The sequence below is a fragment of the Pocillopora verrucosa genome, chromosome 1 (assembly GCF_036669915.1).
Source record: "Pocillopora verrucosa isolate sample1 chromosome 1, ASM3666991v2, whole genome shotgun sequence".
NCBI lineage: Eukaryota > Metazoa > Cnidaria > Anthozoa > Scleractinia > Pocilloporidae > Pocillopora > Pocillopora verrucosa.
The window spans coordinates 28,244,139-28,256,747 of NC_089312.1; the positions used below are offsets into that span (position 1 = coordinate 28,244,139).

The following is a 12,609-nucleotide window of genomic DNA, read 5'->3' on the forward strand; positions in this document are numbered from 1 at the left end:
AAAGTATTTTAGATCAATAGCAAAGTATCTGAGATCATTCTAATCAACATTTTCTGTTGGTATGAATTTGTTTACTTTTTATGGCTAGACCTACTACCTACACGGGTGTTCTAAAATGTTTACTAAACCTTCCCAATGAACTCAAGATCCATAACTCCGTTATATAAAATAAATTGGTTCAAGTACGATGTACTGTAAAGTAAATGATTTGAAGGTAGAATAAACAGTTGATCACCCAATCTTGCGCGTGTTGTAAGTTTTGGAATTGATAAGAAGGGGAAGAGTGGGTCCGTTGATCGATCAACGGAAAACCGTCTTTTGCTTCCGGGCGTGGAGAAATATTGAAAGGTAGCCCTAACAAATGAAAATTTACACGGAGCCACTCAAGTTTCACCAGAATAGTTAATAGAGTACAGAGGACCGAATCCGCCGAAAATACCTTCGACAAGGAAGGTCATTATATACAATTGCTTTATATCCCTTTTGAGAAAGTGAAGGAGTAATTTGAGGTATCTCATTTTCATTTAAACAAATACTTTTATCCCCAAACAATAAGTCGCTGTACAAGTATATTGCTTGAACGATAAAACGCAGTGATGCATCCTTTACTCCACTGATAAATCTTCATCAGCGATACTTCGCTTTAGCGATTCATCGCGATAATGTAACGCGTTGAAGCGATTTTGTCGCTTGAACGATAAATCGCTGGAATGATATATGAAAGGTTCGACTTATTGTTTTCGTGTGTTGATGAAACGCGCGATACATAGCCAATATTTCGGCGATATCTCGGAAGAACAAAACGCAATATTCGACTCTGATCGTTTGTATTACTTTGGCACAGTACTGCATATATTACTTGATGTCACCTATAGTTAATTTTCAAGTACAGAAAGTCAAGGAAGGATTTTTACCAAAACTCTGGGGATGGGGGACAAAGTTTTTAGCGGAATGACTAATTTCTACCTCTTTCTCTTTGAACGTCTACTGCAGTTTCATTCAATGAAAGACAATTTCTGGTGAGGAGATGTGGGGCTTCAATGTCACTCCGAGATTCGCAGCTCGCGCCAGACTACAATCGAACGAGAAGCTTTATGGAAATGAGCATTTGTTTTTGGAGGGCGTGATTTTAAAATCTCTTTGATATATTTTTTTTAGGAACAAACCAATTATAAACATTTAAATTGTTTTTCACGGTGTTTCTTTATGATTTTTTAATAAGTCTTAATGCTATGACGGTATTGTAAAGTAAATAACACTTAGGCTTGGCAAATTGGAAAAATAAAGCATGCTTCGTCTATCAAACGATAAACTTAATGAAAATAAAAAACTTCTGTACATTGGCTATTCAATAATTATAGATATTTAGTAATAAAAGCATTGCAGTTTTATAGCGGGATCAATCTCAATTCTGACGGGTCTTGATTTTTTCTTCCAGAAGAGATATCCAGACGTTAATTACCATAATTGACCGGTAATAGTTCTTGTATTTCACACCTCCTGTGCACCAAATAAATTAAGATACCAAATTTTTAAAAGCCCATAACAGGTAGGGTGTTAACTTACAGCAATCAAGTCGGTCATTTAGGGGATTGGAAAATCTTCGAAAGAGCAATAGGAACATTGGTAAGTAACAAGATTAAAAACTTATGAACAAGAAAACCATTTAAATTCCCGAAAACTTTAAATAATAATTCGCAAAGCTAGCTAGCCTAAGCTTTAACTGACTATTTTAAATTCAGACTCCGAACCGTGTTGTAGCCCGTAGCGGATCGACCAACGGAAAGAATGGCGATAGTTTCTCAACATTGTTGCTACAACGTTATTTTTACAGTGATGTTCATGATTCCTTTGCGAGAATTCAGAAATTTCGTGGTAACTACGTGCTTGATATTTGAATGAAGGGGCAAATATCCTCACTGAAACCGGTCGTTGAAGGTCAAAAATGTAAATCGAATTTGGTTTCGTGTACAATGCACTTAATCGATTAGATACTTTCGATAATTCAAGCTAGCACACGTGCATCTAAATTATGAACTTTCACAGCTCTAACTGCCATTACATGATGATGATGTTATTGGTTACTCCATCAAAAGGCTGTTGCATTTTTTGACGAAAATGCTGTCCACTGTTATTCAACGACTTTTACGACCACTACCTTTTGCTGGTCATTCGAGAATAAGGGAACTCTGTCTTCCTTTTCCTTTTTTAGAGCATTACATTTAATTTTCTTTTGTATCGAATAAAGCAAAACTTGAAGACCCAAGCTACGTATAGGCGTGTGTCTGTCACTAAGGGGAAATAAAAAATGCCCTCTTCATATTTCATTCCTTAGGCAAATACGAGGATGAGCCTCAAACAGTTCCTTTATTCCATATGGATAGTCTTACTGATGCAGAGAAAGGTCTTCGGCGCTGCAGGTAACTGTAAGTAATAAATACTTGCGCAAGCCTAAACTAATGATGCTACTGGAAGCTACTTGCTTTTTTCCCCGGAAGATTTGGCCTAAGAAGATGTTACGAATCTTAATGATTAACTTAACAGATTGTGCGTATTTATTTCAGATTGTCCGGAATTTACCCGACTAGGTTGCTTTAAAGACTCGATGAATCCTCGCCCCCTACCGACAATTCTTATGACGGACCGCGACCCTGGCGTGAGGGTGTACAGCGGTGTTAAAATTGACTGGAAAGGGTGGAACGACTACATGACTGACCTAGCCTGCAGATGTGCTAAAAAGACAAAGGAGTCTGGATTTAAGGTCTTTGGACTACAATTTTTTGGTAAATGCGCGCTGTTGCAATCAAACTCTATGTACTTTTAGTCTGTAGTAAAACAGTGGACAGCGTCGAAGGCGGGCTTTGATTGGCTATTCACACTATTGATATCCTTTGCTATTCACCTCCGAGCAGCTTACAATTTGCACGCGGAATAATATAAGGAATAAATAAATTAAAGGAATAAATAAGTTAAATAATCTTTTCTTGCTCAATTATCTTACTTAAAATAGCTAGCGGTGAGTTTTTACCTCGCCGCTCCGCATTTCGGTAAATGGCCCTTATCGGAGTTGAGCACGCCACCCAAACAATCCAGCGGTATTCTTGTGAGTAAACATCAAAGCGAGGCTATCGGGTCAACATCGATCAGATTTGTGTGAGAAAGTGAGGAAAACTTATGGAGTGTTCCACAAATCTTCCACAAGCGGCCTTTTTTTCCGCTGAGGAGAAAGAGCAGTTGATAATTGGTAATTGCCCACGGCATATTACTAAAGAAAGACTCTAAGAATGGTTGTCATTCCGCAAAGGGACGGCTAAAGATGGTAGTGCACGGTCTGAAGCAACGAAGGCTGAGTTATCTCAAAGGTACACAGATTGCAATATTTTTTGTCCCTTATAATTATTGCCATTGCTTGAAGGGAATATCGAAGCATAAGTTCTATATCGATTTGTTTTACTTGCTGCAGGGTCATCAGTTATATAAAAAATGGTTGGGAGAATAATTTTACGTAGAAGTGGCAACGCTTGGCGGCAAGTAAACCACTGGAGCAAACGGCAACCGTCAATTGTGATTTCCCTGGATCTGCACAATGGGTTTTGCTGGTTGACGCGAAGGACGATGTCCCTTCATTTAATATTCAGAATATCGTGTCTTACTTTATTGAAAGAAAAGCTAAAGACAATGAATCCAACAAAGATTTCAAGAATGTCAGCAGCAAAGCTTTCGGTTTGTTTCGACATGGTCATATCCAAAAACTGGAAATCGCACGGGACGGTGTTTTCAATGTTTATCGGTTCGGGGGCTGAACGCTGCTGCGATTTCTCTATTTTTGTTTTCTTTGTGTTCAACGTTGCTCGATCAGCGGGCTCTTTCCTCTTTGGTTTTTCAACAGTAAATATAAACTTTGTCGGTACGGAATCTGGCTTCAAGCGAATTCTTTGTCCTCCCATTGGTTTTATGAAGCAATTAGCTTCAAAATGCTGACTACAGACATAAGAGTTTTTGTTTACCGGAGTGTTCTCTCGACGCAGTTTCACGAGCCATTGTGCCAGCAAATTCTTGTTTGACAGCGGCAGCGAATGCCATGATAAGTCCTTGCATTCCGCTTTGGAACTTCGGTTTTGACACCCAAAAGCTATGCAATGTTTCACCATGGATAAAGAAACTAAAAACTCGAGAAAATATTATGTAAATACCAAACTACTACTAATTTCCCTCTCTGCTTCCTTGTACTTTAGAGCGAGCTAGACCCGATAGCCTCGTTTTGGCGTAAGCTCATCCGGAGACCGCTGATTTCGCGTGCTCAACTCCGATAAGAGCTATTCCACCTCCTGTTCGGTGAAAAATTGTTCGTTATTATATGATAATTTTCTCAATGTTGAACTAAAAAAATCGGGTGGAGGGGAGTATTGACACTCCTTTCCCACTTTTGTTTTTGTTCTCTCAGGCCTTCGATAATTTTTTTTTTCAGTATGTTTGTTTGTTTTTTTTTTATAGTGGGGGGGGGGGGGGGTGTTGGGTAGGAACTTTCGTAGTTTCAAGAGTAGTGACGCATTATAAAATTTGTGGGATCAAAACATTTGAATTTTTTTAACATTTTTACGAGCTGCACACAACACGGATCTCCGTGATCATGCAAAACACAGTTAGAAAACAGGTCTTAGAGAGTGGTTTAAAGGAATACACTTAAGCTGTCTGGAGAAGCTCTGAAGGTTAGGGATATTTGACTTTGACGGGGAAATATAAACAATGCGAAAAACAAATGTGTGGAACCTATTCTGAACTTAGGTGAGTGTTGGTCGGGTGTTAATGCTGAAAACACTTATAAACAAGACGGACCCAGTCAAGAATGCTTAACAAATGACTTCCTCAAATGTGGACCAAAAGACAAGTACTGTGTCGGAAAACAAGACACTAACTTTGTGTACGCATTAAACGGTGAGTGTTCTTAGCCTTGCATTAATACTGTGTCTGTTTTGGAGCATATAAATATGAACAATCTCGATGTAAGAAGTAGCAAGAAAGTACTGGTTCAAGTTGTGCCACTGGAAAAAGCGGGCAATTTTCCGCAAGTATCTTATTGATTTTGTCAGCCAAATTAAAGCTATTTCTGCGAGACCTGAAAGATGTGCACAAGTCCTCCAATCCCCAGCTCAATAAATATCACGAGGAAAACAAAAATTTCAAAAGTTGAAAATCAAGAGGAACGTTCGATTGTTTTCCGTTTTTGTCTTGGCTTAATTTTGTTTTATTTACCCGGTCTTACACACATTTGATAACCAAATTAAACGAAAAAGGTAAAGAGCTAACTATGTTCAAAACTGCAGCTTCAAGTCCAACGTCACAGCCGACTGACCAGCCAAAGACAAAACCGACGACCATTCCGAAGACCAAGCCGACGACGAGGCCGGAAACTGTGCTGAGTAAGAAACATTTGTACACGGATAGAGACCTTCCTTACATTTTCGAGATAGAACTTCCCTATCACATTTTGCCTAATAAGTCTTTCCATAATACTTATAAAAGAAACAACATGTCGCAAAGGAGGTTATTGCTCATCATGGTGGTAAGTTACAATTAACTATTTAATCATTTGTGCCAGGATGTAGTCACTTGAAATGTAGATCGCGACGTTTCGACTGCTTACTTCTAGTCTTCATCAGGCACGAGAGGGATATACGCTTAGCTTGTACCCAGACCTCCGCCGTTTCTTAGCACGCCAACAAGACTGGCCACCACCCGCTTTGGAACGAACTAAAGGTTATTGATCGAGAATCTTACTGGTATACGCCAGAAGAAACAAGGAAGTTATCCACATAAGACTTCACCCTGTTAACATCAACAGGGATAACGGAATCGAAATTCCTGAAGCATGGATACCAACGATCAAGAAACACAAAGGGAGACCAGTACGACAGCAAACCGCCGAAGGAACCTCTCGGAAAACCAGAACTCACCGGAACAATGGAGATCGAAATCCTGATTGTCACTGCCTTACAACATTGAAAATCGAGAGTTCAATTGTTTTCCATTTTTGTTTTTGTTTAGTTTTGTTACGTTTAACTAACTTTTACACACATTTGATAACCAAATTAGAGTAGAAGGTAAAGAGCTAACATTGTTCAAAACTGCAGCTTCAAGTCCAACGTCACAGCCAACTGGCCAGCCAAGGAAAAAACCGACGATCATTCCGAAGATCAAGCCGACGACGGGGCCGGAAAGTGTGCAGTGTAAGAAACATCTGTATTTGGATAGAGATCTTCCTTGTATTTTGAGATAAAAGTTCTCTATCTCATTTCAGAGAGAAGCTCTCTGTGTAACTTTCCTCCGAATAACTGCGACAGGGCTTTTGCGAACACTCTGCTCGTTTTCTTGCCAAATCCTACTGCTACCTTTCGCTCATTCCTTGCTTTTAAAAACTGACTTAGTAAGCCATATGAATTGGCGGCTTTCCATTCCTGCAGGCAGAACTCTTGATGGCTTCATTATCGCTAAGGCGGAATGAAACGACAAAAATACGTTACAAATAGACGTTAGCCACTAAAAGAAACTAGATGAGGGTAAAAAAGCCGGTTTTTAATTTAATCGATTGATATCACACACGTGGTAAATTTTCCTTTTCTGCAATACATGAAATCCTGAGAATGGCTACTACCCTCGCAATGCATCCTGGTTGAGCGTGGCTCTTTAATTAGTACTTGAAAACTCTCGGGCGTTTTCAATGGGAAAGCCAAAGTAATATTGGAATGTTAACATAATATAGGAATAGTTACGAAATAAACAGCTTTTTCAAAGGAAACAACAACAACTCAGCTGTGACCACTTTGTGCAATATAATTATACTAACAGCTTGTGATTAAATTCACAGCTTTATTTCCATCGCCGAAATCGGAACATCACGACGATTTGGCATGTAAGTAAGATAAACCTACGAATCAGATTCTTCAAAAGTTTTCGTTAGTTGTGTTTGATAGGAAAGGTCTAATGCTGAGCCCTTGGGTTGTTTTTAAAGCTTATTCTCATGTGGAGTGCTTGCGTTGCCTATTTCCTTTCCTTGCTGAGGAAAAAAGGCGTGCATCAAATTATATTGGGAAATCTTATTGTAGTCTTAGAAAGTGAGTTTGATTTCATGATGCGTATCATATTTGCAGGCAAGGTGTATAACTTAACAGTACTACTGTCGAACAATTCCTTTGATGATCATTTAAGGTTTGCACATTCGCCACAGTTCATTGAGCTCAGAAGAGAGTTTGAACTTGGAGTAAGTATGTAGCTGATTCTGCCAGTTCTTAAAACCTTTGGTTGTTATCAGCTTTTCTTTGGCAGCTAATAAACTTGAACAGAACTCTCCATAACATACCATCCGAAGTTCAAAAAATGTATCATAACGCAGCTCAATAAGTGGTGAAACTGAAATCAAAATTGCCAATGTATTTTTTTGCGGCCAGGGGAATAGCATAATATCAGCAAAACAAAGTATCTCTATTCCTTTTAATATCACCCTATTTTCTTTTGATTGAAGCTTGCAATTTCAATTTTGGCCAAAAAAGACTGGTTATAAAACTCATTATGAAAATACGAATTGTGAAATAGAAAGCTAACTTTACTACTGTTACGAAATCCATTAGGAAAACGAAATGTAAAAATTTTACGCCCTGATCATAACCCTTGGAAGGGTGACCAAAGAAAGGGATCTTGAAACCCTGTTAAATGTTTGCATTACTTATTTAATAACTGCGTGGGAAATCCTAGGCTGAATAGTTAGCACGCAGCTGAACTTTTCTGTATCGATGAGTATGGGCTCACCTCCAACCCGGTTCATTTTGTTGTGATCTTTGGCATGACACTCTACTCTTTCAGTGCCTAACACTAACCAAGGGTAAAAATGAGTACCAATAGGAAAGCTTTACGAATTTCTGGGGCTTTATCTTTATGGTTAGACTAGCCGGCATTCTGATTTGGAGAAGTAGCTACACCCATGTTCGCTTCATGCTATTGTAGCTCGGATAACCCTCGGGGAAACGACCAATCAGGCTGGTCAGACAAAGCCAGTATACTACACTTTTTAAGTATAACGCTGCAAAATGTAATGTCGAAGACCAGAGTGTCCTTTTGAGAGAACAGAAGGACCCTTTTTAATTTCCTCATGTAATGAGTATTCAAAATATAAACTAATTCTCTGGTGCTTACATTTCCAATTAGGTTTTGCAAGCGTACGATGGATATAATCCTTTTCTCGGCGTTACGACTTTGAGATTCAGGTAGCGTACTCATAGTAAATTAAAAAAAGGCTAGGATAGTTGAGAGCGAGAAAAAAGTCGATGGATCAAATTCTAAAAACTTGAATTATTTAAAAACACACGTCTTGACGATGCAAAAATTCCATCACTATTAACAAAATATGCGTCAGTTTATATCAGTTCATATGCTTATATAGTTTTGAGATTAAGGTGTTACTTTTTTTATCTTTAACAGCAAAGTCACACTGTGGTGCACTTTGTGATCGAGTTTAAAGACAAAGGAGTCCATCTTCATAACTTAACTGCGGCATTAGCTCGTGAAAATTTGGGCAAGCTCACTCTTCTCCCATCACTTGGTCAAGTTGGTGAGTTTGCAGAGAAAAAATGTTCTGCGTGCCTTGTTATTTGTTTGAAAAAACCTTCTTCAGCGTTCCAGAAAGTTATTAGCCCCTATTCTAAAGTCATCTATCCAAGTATACTTACTATGGGAGGTTTCTTATTCCGAGATCAGAACGTATTAAACTTGTCGACGCTTTCCAGCCTTATATCCCCAAACATTATTGCGCATATTCTTTATAATGTTATCTTTACACTCCCATGATACTGAAAGGAAGATTTTTGTAACAATCAAAAGCTTATCAAATTAGTGATCATTTACTTTCTTCTCGTGATCTGGATGTTAGTTTCAAGGGGTGACACTGCAGAGAAAAATATGTCAGTAGCCCCTTAAGCTTAAATTTTTTTTTTATTTTTTTTATAGTAGTAAATGATTGAACAATTGTTGTAAAATTCATTTCAAATTTATCAAATGTACTAATCGCTATCTTGGTTATTTGTTAGCATGTTACAAGGGACCCTTCCCTCCAGTCTGCCCACTTCCATGTTTCTCTGCCTGTGCTCCGCGCTGCTACTTCAGCTGCTGCCAGCAGTACCACCTTAACTACTATGCTATCCTACCGCCTCCACATAATATTCATCGAGCCCCATGCCCAGAGGGCTGCCCTATCACATGTGCACCTTTCGGATGCACTACTCACTGCTGTCATAGTCTGCCGCATTATGAATACGGGAAACGTCACCAAGCTCCAAAGCTAGGGAGCAATCGAAAATTGGCCACATCTTCCATAGACATCATAAGAAGAATTAAAAGAAAAAAGAAAAAACCAGGAGCAAAAAGAATCAAAGAAACAAATTCCAGCGAGAAGAATTTTTGATTTTTTGCTAATTTCATATGATAAAAGGTCTACCAGGCAAATACTATATTTCCTGAACTGAGGTTCAGATAATTATCTGGAGCCTCAAAGTTATTCTTATCAGGCCTGAAACCATCGATTTTAATCAAATATATTAAAGTTCACACGGCAACCAGGTGGACAATCAGACATCAGACACCTTTTTTCTGACGAGGTGTAAATAGGCGTCACCCATGATGAAGGCACTAGACAGGAGTGTCGAAACGTTGGGTCTATGAATTGTAACTTCTTCAGTTACATTCATTAAATCTGCAAACCAGAGTAGCATCAAACTGTGTCCGACTTTAATCAGTATGTAATAAAAGAAAAAAGCCAAAATTTGATCAGAAGCAGACTTGCATATCTGTCTTATCAAGTGCAAAAATGTAAAAAAGTATTGACAATTCCGAGATTCTAATTTGCATTCTATGAAAGTTTAAGTGCCCATGACACGATTTTTTTCGCATTTTCTGGTTGATAGAATTAACCGACTTTAGCGCCTAGCGAGTTCTCATTAACCATTTGGCGGCCAAAAAGTGTCTCGATTAAGCGCGCGGCCAAACCGATTATATTTCATATCGCTGTGACGTAGAAAACTGAGAAGACACGTCGGCAACTATGATGGAGAAAAGAGAAATATAGGAGAAAGGACGAACGCATTGCGTGGTCAGAGCGCTTAATGATGTTCGTGACAAGAATTGTACTCATATGCCGGGTATTTCTGTACACTACTCTCCAAAAGATGTAGCTGTATGGCCAAAATGGAGGCGTTTCGATCATCAACATCAAGGAGATTTTACGGCCTTAAGCTCCGTACCGGCTTCGTAGACGGCTGTTACGAACACATACCATTAGTCAAATCAGGGGAACATAACTTATATGAATTCACCTTAAAAGAATGCTGATTAAAGGGCTGGTTCCCACACTGTACACGAACGTTCAACATTCTTTTCGACTGACATTTTGCAAGCGAAAAATGGTGAGTTCCTTGGTGTTGTTTATTTCACGCGCTTGAGATGTACTCATACTCCTAGTCTTTCCACATGACTGCATTTCCACTTTTCTTATCATATGAAAATCCTACCAATTGTAGCTTCCATCGTATTTTAAGAACAGAATTACATCATTTGTAATAAAGTTAAAGCCCTTTTAGTCCAGGACCACATATACATAATTCGAGTTTCGTGGGGATTTCTAGTCGAAAGCAAGCCACTGCGCTAGATATGTTCAGGGGACCTTAAATAACCAGAAGAGTCGTATTACCACTTTTGCAACTTGTTCCAACGCCTTTTAGAGGATATTTTAGAAATTCCTTCGTAGACCCTGCATGAAAACGAGGCTACTACATAAAACATCCTATAACTTCTTTTATTATGGCAAAACAGCTCCAAATATATAAATCTATGTTCTCTTTGATATGTTTAGTAACTGTGAGTCACCACATCAGTCACGCGACTTAATGAGCATGGACGTAAGGATGGTTTATTAAAGAATCTTTCGAGCTTCCAAAAACCTCTAAATGCTATGCTATACCTCATAGACAGCGTAGAAAAATCTTTTAGCTCAAACTGTTCCTTTCCGATAAAATATGCTGGTCACGTGAATTACAAAAACATGAAGCCGAAGCTACGATATTTAGCTTTGCTTGTGTGTTCAATTATGACAAAAAAAAAAACAAAAACAAAAAAAAAACACAATTATTCCTGACATAATTATTAATCAGAGTCATATTCATCACCATCTTCTTCCTCATCACTCTCGTTATCATCCCAAGAACCCTCGTCTTCATCATTACGCGCATTTTCACACGTTTTTCCACTATCTAAACACCCATTCTCATTCCAGCCCATTCTTTCTAAACTGGCAGCGTTTGTGGAGCGTCACTCCCTAGTACACTTGTACTTTAAAAGATGAGTAACAGCTTGAGGTAATGGAGGTGGTTTCTTCATCATGACAACCCAATGGTCTGTATCCCATGTCCGACCAAAATTCTCCGGGTTTGCTACAACATCGTTATTCCACAATAGAAATTGATAGTGGACTCTTAAGATTACTTGTTTAGGTGCAGCCTAGGTCGGTGGCAGCCACTCCGACTGGGCTTGTTTATTCTTAGAAAGCAACCATCTCAGTTCTGTCTCAGAACACATGTTTGTCTTGGGAAGATTCGGCTGACATACAAATTTCATGATTAAAGGCATTATCTGAACTCTGGGAATCACATCCGCACCTCGATCCAAGCTCAGAAAGACCATTGATGATTTCAACTTCCATGAAAGCTTTCCAGCGTGTAGCTTTCCTCTTTCCGAAAAACAGCCAGTGTTTTCTGCTTCACTAAAAGCTGAGAGAGTGGTTCGATGGTTCTTGCCTGAACCGGTGACAAGAAAGGTTGCTTTTGCGAATACTTGAATAATGCCTGGGAACCAAGATGAAAACTTCTGTGTCAAGAGAATATCGTAACTCTGGCTGTGACATCAACGGCGGTATGTTAAACAGTCTCCTTGTCTGTTCCCTCTTGGTTGCCCTCTCGGTTGCTTTGGAGGTAGGAAAATATTCTCTTGTTCCCATGTGTTCTGACCTCCTACTACAACTACTCGTCTTACATTTTGTCAGCTAAGGTCGATGGTCTTTTGTGCTTGATAGTCTGCCTGCACTATCTTTGTCTTAGTGTGCTAAAGAAGTATCTTCATCGATCGGAACCTTTGCGATATGTATTAAAGCAGTGATTTGATTATACCCCAGATTCTTGCCTTTTCGCATCTTCCTCCGTGTATCTCCTTTTAGAGAAGAAGGCAGATCGTATCTGCCAAAAAACAACCAGATTTCTTTATTTTCGCAAAATGTCTCGAAAATGCGACTAACGAAGTGATTTAAGTGCTATATGCAACCAGTCTTTGATCCATTCGGGTTTGTCCATGCATTGAACCTCAGATATTGCATCTACCACAGTGACTCCTATTTCTACCGTCTTCTGTACTCTAGTTGGCAGCACTGTCGTTGTCTCCATCAAGATTCACAGGTAATTTCTTAAAAGTATTTCACAGAGCAGTCTTACATGAGAAGCGAAGTAATGTTCCATCAGCTACCAACATTGATCCTGGCAACGAGGAAAACTCGTAAGTACCGACAACTTCTTGGATGCC

General features: G+C 39.0%; 1 protein-coding gene and 1 pseudogene across 3 annotated transcripts; both read left to right on the forward strand.

The window, feature by feature from the left end:
- Nucleotides 1-1,504: 1,504 nt before the first annotated feature.
- LOC131789991 (uncharacterized) lies at nucleotides 1,505-9,990 on the forward strand. 3 transcript variants are annotated; one of them, XM_059107166.2, is made up of 11 exons: nucleotides 1,505-1,626; nucleotides 2,336-2,426; nucleotides 2,565-2,783; nucleotides 4,786-4,935; nucleotides 5,325-5,420; nucleotides 6,132-6,227; nucleotides 6,866-6,910; nucleotides 7,149-7,258; nucleotides 8,200-8,258; nucleotides 8,473-8,602; nucleotides 9,078-9,990. In XM_059107166.2, exons 2-10 carry the CDS (start codon nucleotides 2,348-2,350, stop codon nucleotides 8,498-8,500), a joined length of 882 nt encoding a protein of 293 aa, XP_058963149.2. In that variant the 5' UTR covers nucleotides 1,505-1,626; nucleotides 2,336-2,347; the 3' UTR covers nucleotides 8,501-8,602; nucleotides 9,078-9,990. The 3 variants fall into 3 exon arrangements, with proteins under 3 accessions (XP_058963149.2, XP_058963150.2, XP_066022677.1); XM_059107167.2 differs by having other exon boundaries at nucleotides 2,336-2,420; XM_066166580.1 differs by lacking the exon at nucleotides 9,078-9,990 and having other exon boundaries at nucleotides 7,207-7,258.
- LOC136280875 (uncharacterized) lies at nucleotides 3,057-4,320 on the forward strand (annotated as a pseudogene).
- Nucleotides 9,991-12,609: the final 2,619 nt, after the last annotated feature.

What these genes read in the sequence shown, in the direction of transcription:
- LOC131789991 (XM_059107166.2), top strand. Translation starts at nt 2,348, where the DNA reads ATGAGCCTCAAACAGTTCCTTTATTCCATATGGATAGTCTTACTGATG. An exon ending in CTTTGGACTACAATTTTTTG is followed by an intron (nt 2,784 to 4,785) that starts GTAAATGCGCGC and finishes TTCTGAACTTAG; the next exon opens with GTGAGTGTTGGTCGGGTGTT. An exon ending in ACATCACGACGATTTGGCAT is followed by an intron (nt 6,911 to 7,148) that starts GTAAGTAAGATA and finishes TCATATTTGCAG; the next exon opens with GCAAGGTGTATAACTTAACA.